At 42.1% G+C, this 14,256-nt stretch overlaps 1 protein-coding gene and 1 long non-coding RNA gene across 6 annotated transcripts; one reads left to right on the top strand and one right to left on the bottom strand.

Moving 5' to 3' along the window:
• Positions 1-1,961: 1,961 nt before the first annotated feature.
• LOC102076296 (uncharacterized) lies at positions 1,962-3,864 on the bottom strand. Its single transcript, XR_266929.4, has 2 exons — positions 3,799-3,864; positions 1,962-2,308 (listed from the first exon to the last, which is right to left on the bottom strand). It is a non-coding gene; the product is annotated as an uncharacterized LOC102076296 (long non-coding RNA).
• A 7,901-nt stretch (positions 3,865-11,765) lies between these two features.
• On the top strand, positions 11,766-14,256 carry LOC102076434 (lysine-rich arabinogalactan protein 19-like). Of its 5 annotated transcripts, none has more exons than XM_005458269.3 (3): positions 11,766-11,917; positions 12,328-12,518; positions 13,254-14,256. In XM_005458269.3, the coding sequence occupies exons 2-3, from the start codon at positions 12,330-12,332 to the stop codon at positions 13,683-13,685; spliced, it is 621 nt and encodes a 206-aa protein (XP_005458326.1). In that variant the 5' UTR covers positions 11,766-11,917; positions 12,328-12,329; the 3' UTR covers positions 13,686-14,256. The 5 variants fall into 5 exon arrangements, with proteins under 5 accessions (XP_005458326.1, XP_005458325.1, XP_005458327.1 ...); XM_005458268.3 differs by having other exon boundaries at positions 12,325-12,518; XM_005458270.4 differs by lacking the exon at positions 11,766-11,917 and adding an exon at positions 11,926-12,031.

The following is a 14,256-nucleotide window of genomic DNA, read 5'->3' as shown; positions in this document are numbered from 1 at the left end:
AAAAAACAAGTCTTATTCCTTAAACAACTTGAAAGGGTTGGCCACAAGTTTCCTAGAATACATACAACTGCAACTCACTCAATAGCTGCATAAGTATGTCAGCATGGTAGCACATTCATAAAAAGTATATGCACAGGATGCCCTGGAGAACCTGCATCTTAAATTGTGTGAATATAGAAAGTACACTTCTTACAGGACTGACACCATTCTTAAATATATCTGTGAAAAATAAGGCTCACAGCTGCTACTGAGAGTTAACTTACACTTGTGCATATGTATTATTCTTTCATTGATTTCTTGAGTTGAGTTGTTCTTTTTCCGGGATAAAAGTATTATACATCATACAACTACTAGAGTGCAAATCTAATGAATTTGCTCAAAAGTTTTAATTTAAACAGGCAAAACAAATGTTTGTTTCAGAGGTTTTTGGGCACAAACAACCTTCTGGCATAATTCAGGTTCACATCTGACCACTCTTCTAATAAGGACTGATATAGTGCAATTAACCCCCAAAAGTTGATTCTGTTCATCTGGACGTAGCGTTTTCATTGGGAGAAACGTTTCGTCACTCATTCAAGTGACTTCTTCAGTCTCAGCTGACTGCAGGTTTCCAAAACAGTACATTGCATAATGACTGAAACTGGCACCACTGAAGGAACAATGGGCTGGGTGGAACGCTGGTTTGAGCGGGGAGTCAAGGAGGTCATTTACGTGAAAAGGGAAAGACCATCTCTGAATCGAGGAGGGGGCCTAAGGGTACATCTTTCGCCATCTTACAATGCTGTGATTGCAGCCATTCCCCAACTCTCTGTGAATGATACTCATGGCCATTGATCAGTGGTAATGATCAATGGTCATGAGAATTTGTATATTAATAATCAAGGAACTGACCTCCCAGCCCATTGTTCCTACAGTGGTGCTAGTTTCAGTCATTATGCAAAAGTACAGTTTATACCTGCAGTCAGCGGAGACTGAAGAAGTCACTTGAATGAGTGACGAAACATTTCTCCCAATGAAAACGCTACGTCCAGATGAACTGAATCCACTTTTGGGGATTTACTTACCTGGATGATTGAGCATGCATCAAGACAATAGGGCAATTAAGTTGATTGTTTTCCTTTAGCAGGCATGACTTTTTAATATAGTTACATATTTTAATAGGTTTGGAGTCATGCTTTTTGAAAGGTTACACAAAAAGTAGTGGGTTTCATCCAATTCACCTAGTTTTAATTTGTGTTTTGAGTTACTCTAAAATTCCTAGCTTCAATCGACGAGTTGAGGTATTGCTGATGAGGGAGTCTGCATGCTTATTTTTACCTCTGTTATACTTTTAGCCAAATGTTTGCAGCAACTGTTACCCTAAAAAAACCTTCTTTGCCCAGGTGGTCAGCTGGACCCTGCTCTAAAGTGTTAATTCTGGAGTTCTTTCTTGGATGGCAGCCTCTCAGTCCTTGGGAGTGTAAAACTCAATTGATAGTTTATGATGCAGTTCAAGGGAAGCCAGTGCCTGGTTGGTTTCTGGGAAATTTCCAACAAGACAAACCAACTTCATCTCAGATCACACCGTGGTTATGACCAGTATGCTGTGCAGTTGTCTGAACAGTTCTTGGAATGTGCGATCCTTTAGAAATGTTCAAAGACACATTCATGACATGTGTAAATCTTTGATCGCCTTTCCCAAATCTCCACTGAGATCTTTAGACCTTTCCATTTTTCCTGAGTCATGGTCAGTCCAATGAAAGCCATGAAGCAAACCATTTTCATATTGGCAGATTTTGTTACCTTTGGACAGAGCTAACAGTTCCCCCTGCTTCTGCCCTTTATGAGATTTTAAGCTTTAATGGAGTGTATAAATCTTCTCAACTAATTTTGCATGGCAAAGCAAATATGTGCAGTGTTTCAATATTTAAATAGGACCACTAAATGAATTACACCTTATATCAAATGATGCATTGGTCAAAAGGGTTGGCAGCCCACCCTGCCAAAAGCTGCTAGATTAGGTCCTATCACTGACATCAGCTTGGCAGCATTTCCGTCTATCTTTCCGAGCACACACAAACATCCAGAACTCAATCTTCCTGCTCTCCTGCTTATTTCATCCACAAACTCCGTTGTAGATTTGCAACCTTGTTGGTGGATACTAGCAGCCATTTCCAGATGTAGGGCTAAGAAAAGAGATGGTGACAAGGCTCTTTGCAGATGGCAGACAAGTGTGACAGCCTCACATTGTGTTCATCCCTCCTGTCTGCTCAACAGCCTTGGTTAACAGGAGCAAAGTAGAAGGGAGAAAGAAGAGATGTATGAGGAGCTGAAAGAAAAATATTGTGAAAATTTTAATCGATTATAGTATAGCCTCCATGCAGACAAATTTCACTGCCCCTGCATTAACAGAAGGGTTTTCTCAATAAGCAAACATAAATGTAAATGATCTGAATATAGGATACAAAAATTAAAACTTTTTTTTTTGGCTCACTTTATTTCTAACGGATCTCTGTGCAACCCCTGCACACACACACACAAACGTACACACCGAAACTATGACTACAGCTCCCTCTTGCCTAATTGAGGTGATTGATGCTGTGCACTAACTTGTAACATCCAGGCTTTCATTAAAACCAAATGCAAAAATCAAGATAACAGTGCAGGGAGGCTAAATAAAAGTGGCAGTCCCGGAATTAGAGCAGATATAAGTCCCCCCAGTTCTCGCTTAATTCCCCAAACAGATGATTTGAGACAACGTATTCGTAGCCTCTCTCATTTTCAATTCTAATTAGTCCGGTATAAATGCTGACAGAGTACAGGTCACGGTCACAGCCCTGGGAGACAGACATGAATAAGTGATCATTTGCTGTAGGGATCATAAAAATTTCTTTCACCTTGCCACCACTGTACTGCTATATAGACCATTGGTTCCCGGTAATCATAGTGATCAATAGGAAGAGCAAAAATGATTCTGCTATGTTTTTGATGATCTTTTTTGGCAGTTTAAATGAGACCCAATTATATGATAAGGTGTTGAGGTGTTATGTCCCCTAGCCACCAAAGTCTGATTTACAAAGCCTCCAGAGAAGCAGTTGGGAGTTAACTAGATTTCAAACCAAACCCCTACTAACAGAAAAGCTTCAAAGAGAGCAACATCTAACATCTAAACAAAGCACTAATTCTACTGGCACATGCAAGGGGTAGTAAAGATTGGCCGTATGTTAAAACACTGGCACAAACACATCCGCCTTAGTGAAGAAAGCCCAGCAGTGCCTCCATTTCTTGAGGATTCTGAGATGGAACAGGCTACAGACTGACCTACTAGTGTCCTTCTAGTGAGCCACATTCGAGAGTGAGTTGGTGCACGCCATCTCCGTGTTGTACAACTGCCAATAAGAAGAGACTCCAGAGGGTCATCAGAACTGCAGAGAAGGAGATTGACTGTCCACTGCCCCTCCCTGGACTTCATTGTCAGCTCTAGATGTCTCTGCAGAGCCAGGGCGATTATAAAAGACCACCTCCATCCTAACCACCACCTCTTCAACATCCTGCCCTCTGGAAAAAGGTTCATCAGGTACAAAACCAACAGACAAAAGAACTGCTTCTACCCGTGGGCTGTCAGAACCCTTAATGCAAATTAAGTGTCACAGCTGCAGTGGCAGACATGTGGAGGGAGGCTGGGAGAGAGGACCTAAATGCTGGCACTAGCTTGGATGTGAGTGAGCTTTATTATTAAGATGGTGGTACAAATAGAAAAGTAGAGGGTATGAACAGAACCTAAGGATTACCTAAACTAGGAGAACTAACAAAACAGACCTGGAACCTGATGACATGGAGGGAGAAACTCAGGGAGACGACACAGATGAACCAGCAACAAGCAGGAGAAAAAACAGGGATTATATACTCACAGGGGCAATTAGGGAATGGGAGACAGCAGGGCAGCACAGCTTGGAGAAATCAGAGCTGACGAGACAGGGGAAATGTAAACCGAACGTACTGATATAAGACATGGACCTTCACAACAAAACAGGAAATACACGGAGACCCAGACCAGAGGGGGAGAGAAAAACACTGAGGAGCACGAGGGACAGCCCAGTCATGACTGGCTGGGGAAACATGGAATAAAAAACAAGGAGGGGAAACCCAATAAACTAAACTGAACAACTTAGGACCGATAGAACGACTCCAAGAATAACAAATGAACTTAACATGATACAGAAACACAAGGAAACAACGCTGGGTCAAAATGACCCAGGACCATGACATTAAGAGTGTGAGCAGACTTCTCCCATACAGTCATTCTGTCGCTGCTACTGACTATGTCTTTTTTTCTTTTTTGTCTCAATATCCTGGCAGATGTGCAATTACCATCCCTATCCTTAATGACCATACCCCTTCGGCCCTTATTTATTAAATTATATTATGATGACCTTGTATACATCCCCACAATGTTTCCTGTAGCTCATACATTGTGTATTTTTACAGGAATCTCTGCACAGAGTCACAGGTGTCTGACTTGATCAGTGTCTCACCTGAACAAGTTGTCTTGCACAATCCTCTTCCACTGCTGGGAAGAGTTTGGTTTTGTGTCAACGCGCACCTGAGTGCTTAACACAAACAAACAGCCAAAGAGGTGTTTTCACATTAGCGCTTTTTTCATGCCATATGTCATGAACCATGGTTCGCACACAAACACACACAATACACTTTAATGCGGGCAAGTTCAAGATTCATTCACACAACGAAAAGCGACCTGGGACAAGTAGTCGAAAGAAAACCAGGAAAGCAAAGGGGCACAGGGGAGCCGTGATCGGGTCCGTGGCAGGCTGCAACAGAAAGGGGAAAAGGTTACTAGAGTGCAGGAGAATGGGAAGACACAACTAGGCAGGGCTAGGGCAATCTGGCTTACAATCTGAGCCGGACCGTGGAACCCGAAGAGGGGAGTACATCTGTGGAGGGTAAGTCCGAGGAGGCAGAGATGAGAATAGGTGGAATACTCAGAGGTCCAAGCGGGCAGCAGGACAGGCAGGTGACTGGCACAGCACGCCAGACAGAAACCACTAAGAAGTGACTGACAGACTGGCGTGGAGCAGCCGTCTGTGCAGGGTTAAATAGTCCTCCACCAAATCGCCTAGGATGAGATGCAGGTGTGATGGTGACGGCCCAACCCGAGAGTGTGGCCGCTAGGGACATCCACCGCACTCCTCAGACAAAGAGCCACGGACCATGACACCATAATTTTCCCAGGAGTCAATGTCCCAGCAAATACAAAAAAACTGCAAAAAAACCATGAGCTACATATCACACACAGGCTTCTATGGAGCCCCGCAAGGGACATTGGAGAAAAAAAGGATGAACTTTTGCGAGATCTCACAAAACTTTTGGAAGATCGAAAGTTATTTTTGCGAGATCTCAGAAAACTTTTGCGAGCTCTCGCAGAAGTTCATCTTCATTTTTTTTACTCCAATGTCCCTTCTGGTGCTCTGTAATTTTGTCTTGTTGCATGTGCATGATGTCCTCTTGGGCGCAGGAAACACTCTAAATCCCCTCCCCCCAAACAAATATGACTTGTTTGTAAGTCATATAAACAAGTCACTCACAACAAATGGCACAGCTTAAGTTTGCAAAGTTGCACCAAAGTTGCACCAATAGCTCAGTAGGTAGAGTGGGCACCCCATGATCAAAAGATTCGGGGTTTGAATCCACCGTATGGCTACCCTGAAGTACCCTTGAGCATGGTACCGTCTCTACACACTGCTTCCCGGGCTGCTCACTGCTTCACTAAAAAATTTCCCACATGTGAGACTATAAGGGGTTTTAAAAATAAAATAACAAACCACATGGCATCCCAAATGTCAAGCACGGTGGTGTGGGTGCGATGATTTGAGCTTGTTTTGCAGACATATATATATATATACACCAACTGGGTCATGAAAAAGCAATAGAATGGCTGAAAAAAAGAATCAGGTTGTTGCAATGACCAGTCAAAGTCTAGATTTCGACCTAACTTTATAGAGGTGTTCTCACATTGGAGTAGTGTTTTTTTATAGGACTGTACATTCATAGGACTTTTTTCTATAGCCACACAGCTGTTTTTTAAACTACAAATTCACCATTTAATTATTCATCTATGACCTCATCAATGGCTCCAACAAAATCCGGGCGATACTTCTAGAGTATTTGGTACAAATTCACTACTGGATTCAAATAAAGATCAAAGGTCCAGGCCAATGTGGCAGTTTTACGTTAATTCTGATACTGCTTTTCATGTATAATAAGATATGAAAGTATGGCATGGTTATTTTCAAAAGGTCAAAGGTCAAGTCTGAAGAAACATTGATATAAACTGCAACTTGAACAATTTTTCACTGTTGTTTTGAATATCTTTTTTTTGTTTGAACAAACAATAAAACCACTTATCCGTATCCCTTCTGTTTCTTTTGTTCATTCACAACCATTCATTGTACATCTGTTTCAAAGAATTAAATAAGGTCAGCATAAACTGGCAGCCAAACTTGAGCTTACAAAAGGGGCATAATTGCTTCACAGTTAACTTAGCGACTGTGTGCTTAAGTGGACCCTGAGAAACAACTCGCTCGGGCTCAGGGAGGTCAGTGTTGCACTCCGGCAGGAAGTGTTCTTTGTTAATTAAGACATCCAAAATCATTTTCTTCCACAACCAGCAAAAATGGGAGCTGTTAATTAAGTGCTTGGTTATTGGTGAAGCTCTTCATCAGATGCTCGCTGACTGGGTAAGCTTGGACTCAGATTACTTGCACATAGTTTTTCACTCTGTTAAGTTATGGATTTTAACAGGGGGGTCAATGTAGATGTGTAAGTACTTTATGCAGCCTTTGGAATCACACTTATAAGTCTAACACTCAAGCAGTAATGTAAATTCCTCTATAGGCCTCTCCTTATGGAAGTCAAATAATAATATACAATAAAAAGTGACACTATACATGTATACATACACAACAACATGTCATCAAGTGAGTTTCCTTGCAGGATTGAATGAGGATCTTGCGCTTGTTAGGCAAATGTGTAAACATTTACACTATGGAGCCACTATAAAGAATTAAACTATACAATTGTTAAAAAAAAGTACAAATCCTTCAATAATATGTTATTTTCAAGTGTTGGTTAACACAATGCCACAGTTTTCCCAGGAGTACATGTCCCAGCAAATACAAAGAAACTGGAAAAAACCCAAGAACTACATCTCACACACATTCTTCAGTTAGCATGTTAAGTGTTATGACAGTACAAAGGCTGAACAAGTATGACTTGTTCATAAGGGTTTCCAGGCTAAAGTGTCTTGTCTCTGGAAAAGAAAACAGAAAAAGAAACAAAACAAACAGCAACATAGTTATGATGCAACAAACCACAGAGCATGGTGGTGTAGGTGTGATGGTTTGAGCTTGTTTTTGCAGCCACTGGAACTAGAAGCTAGAAGCTAAATGTCCAGTAGCTGAACATTTACATAGGGACACATTCCACCAGATTAAATTACCCTGAGGATGGAAATACCTGTTCAGTGTCCAGGTTTATTATTGGTTTTTAAATTAATCCTCCTGTTATGTTCGTTTCTCAGGAACATCACTGATGTTTCCGGGTCAGTTTGACCTGAGTCATACTTATCCAAAAGTGTCAGAAACCAAAAAAATCCCAATAAACATTGTTTATATGTCATTACTAACTCCATTATTAACCATTTTAAATCTTTTTAATGTATGTTGGAAAGACCTAAATATAAAACACAATAGTCTTGTATGACATTGATTATTTTAAAATTTTATTTTATAATTTAATTTTTTTTTCTTTTTATGTAGTGATGTAGGTAAAATGTCATCACATGTTGTGATAGCCAACACTGCACAATGTTTAGAACCAGAAATACACAAAAATGAATAGGTGGAAATGAACAAGGTGCATGTGTCTACACAGCACATGAAGGACATGTCATCACAGAGTGTTTTGTGCAAATGAATTTTGCACATTTTACACAGGTCATGCTTGCCTTGACATCCTCAGATGACTTGCAGACCTGGCACCTCTTCCTCTTCCTTTTCCTCCCAGCAGCAACCTAGAAAGAAGAGGATTATGATCACTAGACACACACACATACACACACATCATGCACTGGTGTACTAGGTGAAGTCCACTCCTGGATCTTCCTCACTGTAGCTGCAGCAGCTGGGTCCTTGGCATGTGCTGCCTCCGTTGTATATTCGGTACCACAAACGCCTTCCCCAGCTCCTCAAAGAAGATGCGCCTCTTGTACAGCTTTGACACGTTCCACTCAGGAAAGATATCCGTCCAAATGACCAATACGTTGTAGGCTGATACATCAATCATGTTGTAAAAGATGACCAGTGGCCAGCGTGCAGTCATTCGCTTGGTGCTGTAGGACCCTGTGACTTTGTCCAAGTTGTCCACCCCGCCTTTGGTGGCATTGTAATCTAGGGTCATAGTTGATTTCTGGTCCTCTCATGTGCTGAGTTCAGCATTTTTGTGCAAACTGCTCATGAGCACAACATTTTTCCCCTTTTTGGGGCAATAAGGCACCTGGGCTGTCGTGTCTGTGAAAGGCAGTATGGAAGACTTAGGGGCCCTCTTGTTAGTTACCAGCAGCTCAGCAGGGAGTTCAGCCCTGTTCTTTCGGACTGTTCCAACCATCGTGAGCTTTCTCTTTAGAAGCTCCTGACCCACGTTGTAGCTTGTGAAAAAAATGTCACAGGTTATGTTGTGCATAACCCTTGTGCCCTGTTTCTTCTCTGGGGCACCTCCATCTGTTTATGCTGCTCATTTTGTAAAGCTTTGACAGAGACTAGATCTCATGTAGCTGCAGAGTGTAATGTTGGTAGGACCCCCTTGGAGACCATCTTTATATGGTTTGCTACTCCCCTCTCCTCCCCACTAAGTGCCCACTCGGTGTGGGTGGAGTTTGCCCACGGGAACAGAAAAGGTTCCCGTCAAAAGTCATAACAACACATGCATTCTCGCACTTACAGATGAGGTCACTTCTGACCCCTTTAACCTCCACTTTGACTGCCGGGTCAAAGTGACTTGAACAGTTTCTGTGTAATATAAACATGTTGATTACCCTTTTTGAGCCAAGAACAAGAAGCTTCAAACTGAAAAAATACTTTATTTTTTTTAGATTTTTAAAGTTTAAAATGGGTCAATTTGACCGGCAACATAACAGGAGGGTTAAATATATGTTCTGTAGATCAATAGATATAAAAATAGAAAATAAAAGACGAACATGCTCATACTTTAGCAGGACTTCACTGACCAATGTAAACTATGGGCTATTGGTCAGTGAAGTGCTATAATAACACTTTGAACTGAGCACTTTGTCTTTTTTTTTTGCTCTTTAAAGCAGGGCTTTGCAAGGGGTGGATCTGGCTCTGAAACTGCAGACTGCATGTTTACTGGCTAACAACAATTCAATTGAAATGTTGCCTCAAGGCGCTTTATATTGTAAGGTTAAGGCCCTACAATAACAAAAAGAAAACCTCAACAATCACACTCCTGAATGAGCAAGACCTTGGCAACAGTGAGAAGGAAAAACTCCCTTTTAAACAGGAAGACCCCTCTGGCAGAACCAGGCTGCAGGAGGGGCAACAAGATGACAAAGAGTACAGCAGGCAAAATCTTACTCTAATGGACTTTAATGGAGACCATAATTTACACAATGTACTTCAATTTTTATTCAGTTCAATTTAATTAACTTAATGAACTGAAACTAAAGTAATCAGGAAAGTGTTTGCTGAGCTTACAGATTATGGAAGCTGAGGGCTACAATAGAATTTACCCCTGCTGGCCATTATAAAGAGTTCAGCTAGTTTAAGACCTGGAAGTTACATACATGATTTATACAGTCTGTCCATACTGTATGTCTCCATGCATCTGCAGTCTGTACTGGTCAGCATGATAAGCTGCCAACCAGTGAACACAATATAATAATATTTCTGTAGTAAAACCATTCAAGTGTTTGTCACTGAGGACTCACATGAAGTCCTAATAATATGGTCCAGTAGCAGCGGCAGCAGGTGCTTCTGCTGATTAAACCTCTCTCACTGAATGTGGTCTAATCAGTGAAATCAAGTACTGAAGTACTATTTGGTCTCAAAGAAATGCTCCACATACATCACAACATCATGAGAATTTCCAACACTTTCTACAAGCATTATTTTTCAATGTACAGTGATGTGCAATATCATATGTTTGGCTAAAACAGTTGCAGGGAAATATTTTAGGTAGTGCAACCAAATTGCACGAATGCTAAGCAGAGTTTTTGTATTAATTAATGTTGGACTAACCCTACAACTGATTTGAATTTGGCAAACACAAAGACTTGATGCACTAGATATTAAGCGTTCCCTTTCTGTCGCTACCTACTGCATGTAGGCTGTACTGTAATTAATGTCTTAAAATATACCAGCAGCAGGACTGGAAAGGATCAAGAATCTCTTTATTATCCTGGAAGGGAATATGTAGTATAGTCATCAAGAAGCAGATATAACTAAAAAATACATATAAAACATACTAAGCTTCAGAAGTACATAGTAAAATAGAGCTATTAAAAGTATATTACCTTATTTAAAAGAAAAGAGACCAATAAGTTGTTGAGCCTTTTTGTCCTGCATGCTAGTGAACTGTATCATCAGCCACCTTGAACACCATCTTTAGACAAGGAGAGTTTAGAATCAGCCAGGACAGACTGGGCCTTCTTTAAAGTCCCAACCTTTTAAATATCAGGAAGGTCATTCATTTAACAAGACCTTGCAGTCTATTTTTATTTTCATTTCAAAGTTTCAGTAACCCACCATGCCAGCAGATAAGTGGGACCTTAAGAGAAGATTCAATAAGACAGAAATAAAATATTCTCATAAAGGTGCTGCTGACATAAAAACCATGAAGCTCAGGATAAACGTGCACGGGCTGGTGGCAAGCTCTTTAACAAATGGCATCCACCTGAAGATCAAAGGTCAGCTCGTCATCAATTAGGATGACAAGCTGACCTGGTCATGGATTTAGTGCCAAACACTAAACCCATGACCATGTCTTTAGTGTTTGGCACATCCAATGTTGAGTTATTATAATGCAACTCGGTTTTCATTTTTGTTTCCTTACATTTAATGAAAAACATACAATAAAAATATGGGTTTACAACATTTCCTAAAAACAGCCACCGCTCACTGTGGATAAAAATGTAAGACGTGTGTGTGTATCAGTAGGTGCTTGTCTATCAGTCTTAGTTATTGCAGCACAGAGTACTAATTTAAAAAGGAAAAACAAAACCATAAAACTGGAGAACTGTGACAAACAAAACAAAACTCAAGTGCGTCATTAGTTCTTCTACCTGCTGAAGGGTTCCAGTATAAAAAGTAGGGGCTGGCTGTTTTATTTACAACTAGTAAGACTGGAATATTGTCTAGTTGTTAAAGTATCATCACAAATCAAAACAAATTCCAAGCTAATTTGATTTCCATCTGCCATTCCCAGTTGTTGGATGAGTGGAAAGCAGCTCCTTTCCATGGTATTTAGGCTACAGTCTGTGCAGTCACAAGTTACACACTTGGACCCTATTGCATTAAGTATTAAAGGGGACATGAAACACTACACACATGATAAGGCTAATTTAATTTGAGCCCTGCTCTCAAAAACTGACATATATGTAACTCTGTCGGTGAAGCTGAATTTTAGAAATAAGTTCTAAAAGTTAGTTTTAAAAACATGTTTAGCGCCATCTTCTGGGGTCAAGTGGTCATTTGTTTGGTTGCAGCTAACAGCTAACGCTAACATAAACTAAGTCCAACTAGTGACAGAATCGATAACTCAGAGGAAAGAAAATGACAGTAAAACTACAAATCAGTTTAAGGGGATCACTTTTGTACTGCCCCTGGGTGCAACAATGAGTTTTATGGTAGGAAACAAGGATATACTGTTCACTCTCTGTGTTTTTAGCAGTAAGTGGCTGTTCGCTGTTTGGCTAGCTGCACTCAAATGGGAAAATCCAGCTGTTAGCCGTAATGTTCGGGTTTGTAAACCACTTTAATAATGAGGACTGTGTGGAGGAGAGACTGTTTGAGCCAGATGACAGGTGGTTGACCGGACCGACAGAAACATATTTTTCCTTCTCTGACTCAGTGTACCGAGCGGCGCAATCAGATAATGTCATGGTCCTGGGTCATTTTGACCCAGTGTTCTTGGTTTTCCTGTGGTTTTGTATTTTGTTCTTTGTGTTCATAGGATTGTTTGGTTTGGTATTTCTGCGGAGCCCTTCTCCATCCCCTCTCGGCTCTGACCGTCACTCTCCCGCTGCTTTCCTAGCAGCGATGTGGTCGGAGGGTGAAGAGGAGACCGTCACCCCCCTCACATCTGGTTCCGACCACCCCTCACCTGCCTCATGCCTGGCAGGAATGTGGTCGGAGGATGAGGGGCCGGTCATGGTTGTTCCGACACCTCGCCGTCGCCGTCCCTCACCGCAATCGGAATCCAGTTCCTGCTCTGAAGAGCTGGACGTGGTGAGTGAACAGAACAATTTTCACCCGGCTTCTTCCACACTGGGGATTTTAAGCTCTGAGCCAGTAAATTCAGAGTCAGTTAACTTTTTGACTGTTTACTCAGAGTCTGTAAAGACAGAAACTGATGATCCTAAGATGGCTGACTCTGAGGCTGCCTTTCGGGACTCTGAGCATTCTAATTATCCCTCTTTTGTTTCTTGTAAGTTTGAGAAAATTCAGGAATCAGATGACCTTATTTCAGAGTCAAAAGAAGTTTTGTGTTCTGTAACTGAGAGTGGTGTTTCTGGGTTTCATTCTGAAAAGTCTGGGGTTTCTGTTTTCACTTCTCAGTCAAGTTATGTTGATTCCGAGCCACCTGTTTTTGGATCAGTTAATAGTGAGCTTGTGGATGTAGATTACGTATGTAAATCTATTGTGGAATTCTCTGACTTGGACAATCATAATCTCACTCAGGACATTAAAAATGCTGTTCAAAAGACAATTTCTCCTACTGCTAAACTAAACGGGGACAGTTCCATTTCCCAGCCAAATTCCATCTATGCTTTTCAGGCTACACCTCATGAGACTGTTGTTGGTGTTGCTTCACCCATGTGTTACGCGGCTCACCAGCCAGTTCATTCTGACGCTGCCTGTGATAAACCTCATGTTTCCATAACCTCCCCTGAGTTAAATTTCACAAGCCCAGAGTATGCTCATTCAAAGACTGTTTGTGTTGCTCATTGTGAACTCTTCAAGACTATGCGTCCAGCCTCTGCTCTGCCTTCGCCTGGTCCAGCCTCTGCTTCGCCTTCAACGTCGCCTGTGGCTGCCATGCCACCGTCTGGTCCTGCCTTGTCTGATCCTATGCCCACCAAGCCTCGACCAGTACGCCCGATGCTCTGTAGCCGTCGCCGTCTTCCACACGGCCGGCCTCCGGACCCGCTCTGTAGTCACCGCCGCCGTTGCCATCCGCACAGTCGGCCCCCAGAACTGAACTGTTTTGCACTATTGTGTTGCCATCCTCTGGGTCGACCTCCCGAACTGTTTTTGATTTGCTCCCTGTGCTCCGGTTTTTGTGGTTCTCTTGTTTTCGGGCTCGATCCCTCCGTCCTGGGCCCCCACCGCCCGCCCTGGTCGGGTTGTTTTCTGTTTTCTGTTTCTATTGGGCTGTCTGGAGCCAGCCCTTGAAGGGGGGGTACAGTCATGGTCCTGGGTCATTTTGACCCAGTGTTCTTGGTTTTCCTGTGGTTTTGTATTTTGTTCTTTGTGTTCATAGGATTGTTTGGTTTGGTATTTGGATTCCCCCCGTGTCCGTGCTGGTATTGTGGTGTTTGTTCTGGTACCGCGTTCCCATCCTTTGTGTCCTGTATTCTCCTCATCCCCTCGTGTATTCCTTCTTGTTCTCTGCCTCTCTCTGTGCTCCTCTCTGTGCTCCTCTCTGTGCTCCTCTCTGTGCTCTGTGTTGTGTTTAAGGTCCACATCTTAGTGTCAGTATTTTCAGTTTCGTGTCCTCCCCGCTCTGTCAAGGGTGATTGTCCTCAGCTGTGTTCACCGTGTGTTCCCACTTCCCTCATTACCTTCTGTGTATTTATGTCAGAGTATCCCTTTGTTCCGTGTTGCGTCGTCCCTCTAGGTTGTGTGCATTCCCTCGTGTCTTCCCAGTGCCTCAGCTCTAGTTTCTCCCAGTATAGTTTGTATGACTTATGTTCCTATTAATAAAGACCTGCCTTTTGAGTTATCCCCGCGTGTCTTGAGCCGT

The sequence above is a fragment of the Oreochromis niloticus genome, linkage group LG17 (genome assembly GCF_001858045.2).
Source record: "Oreochromis niloticus isolate F11D_XX linkage group LG17, O_niloticus_UMD_NMBU, whole genome shotgun sequence".
In the NCBI taxonomy this organism is placed as follows: Eukaryota; Metazoa; Chordata; class Actinopteri; order Cichliformes; family Cichlidae; genus Oreochromis; species Oreochromis niloticus.
The sequence above is the reverse complement of the archived record's forward strand: the minus strand, read 5'-3'. Positions and strand labels throughout refer to the sequence as shown.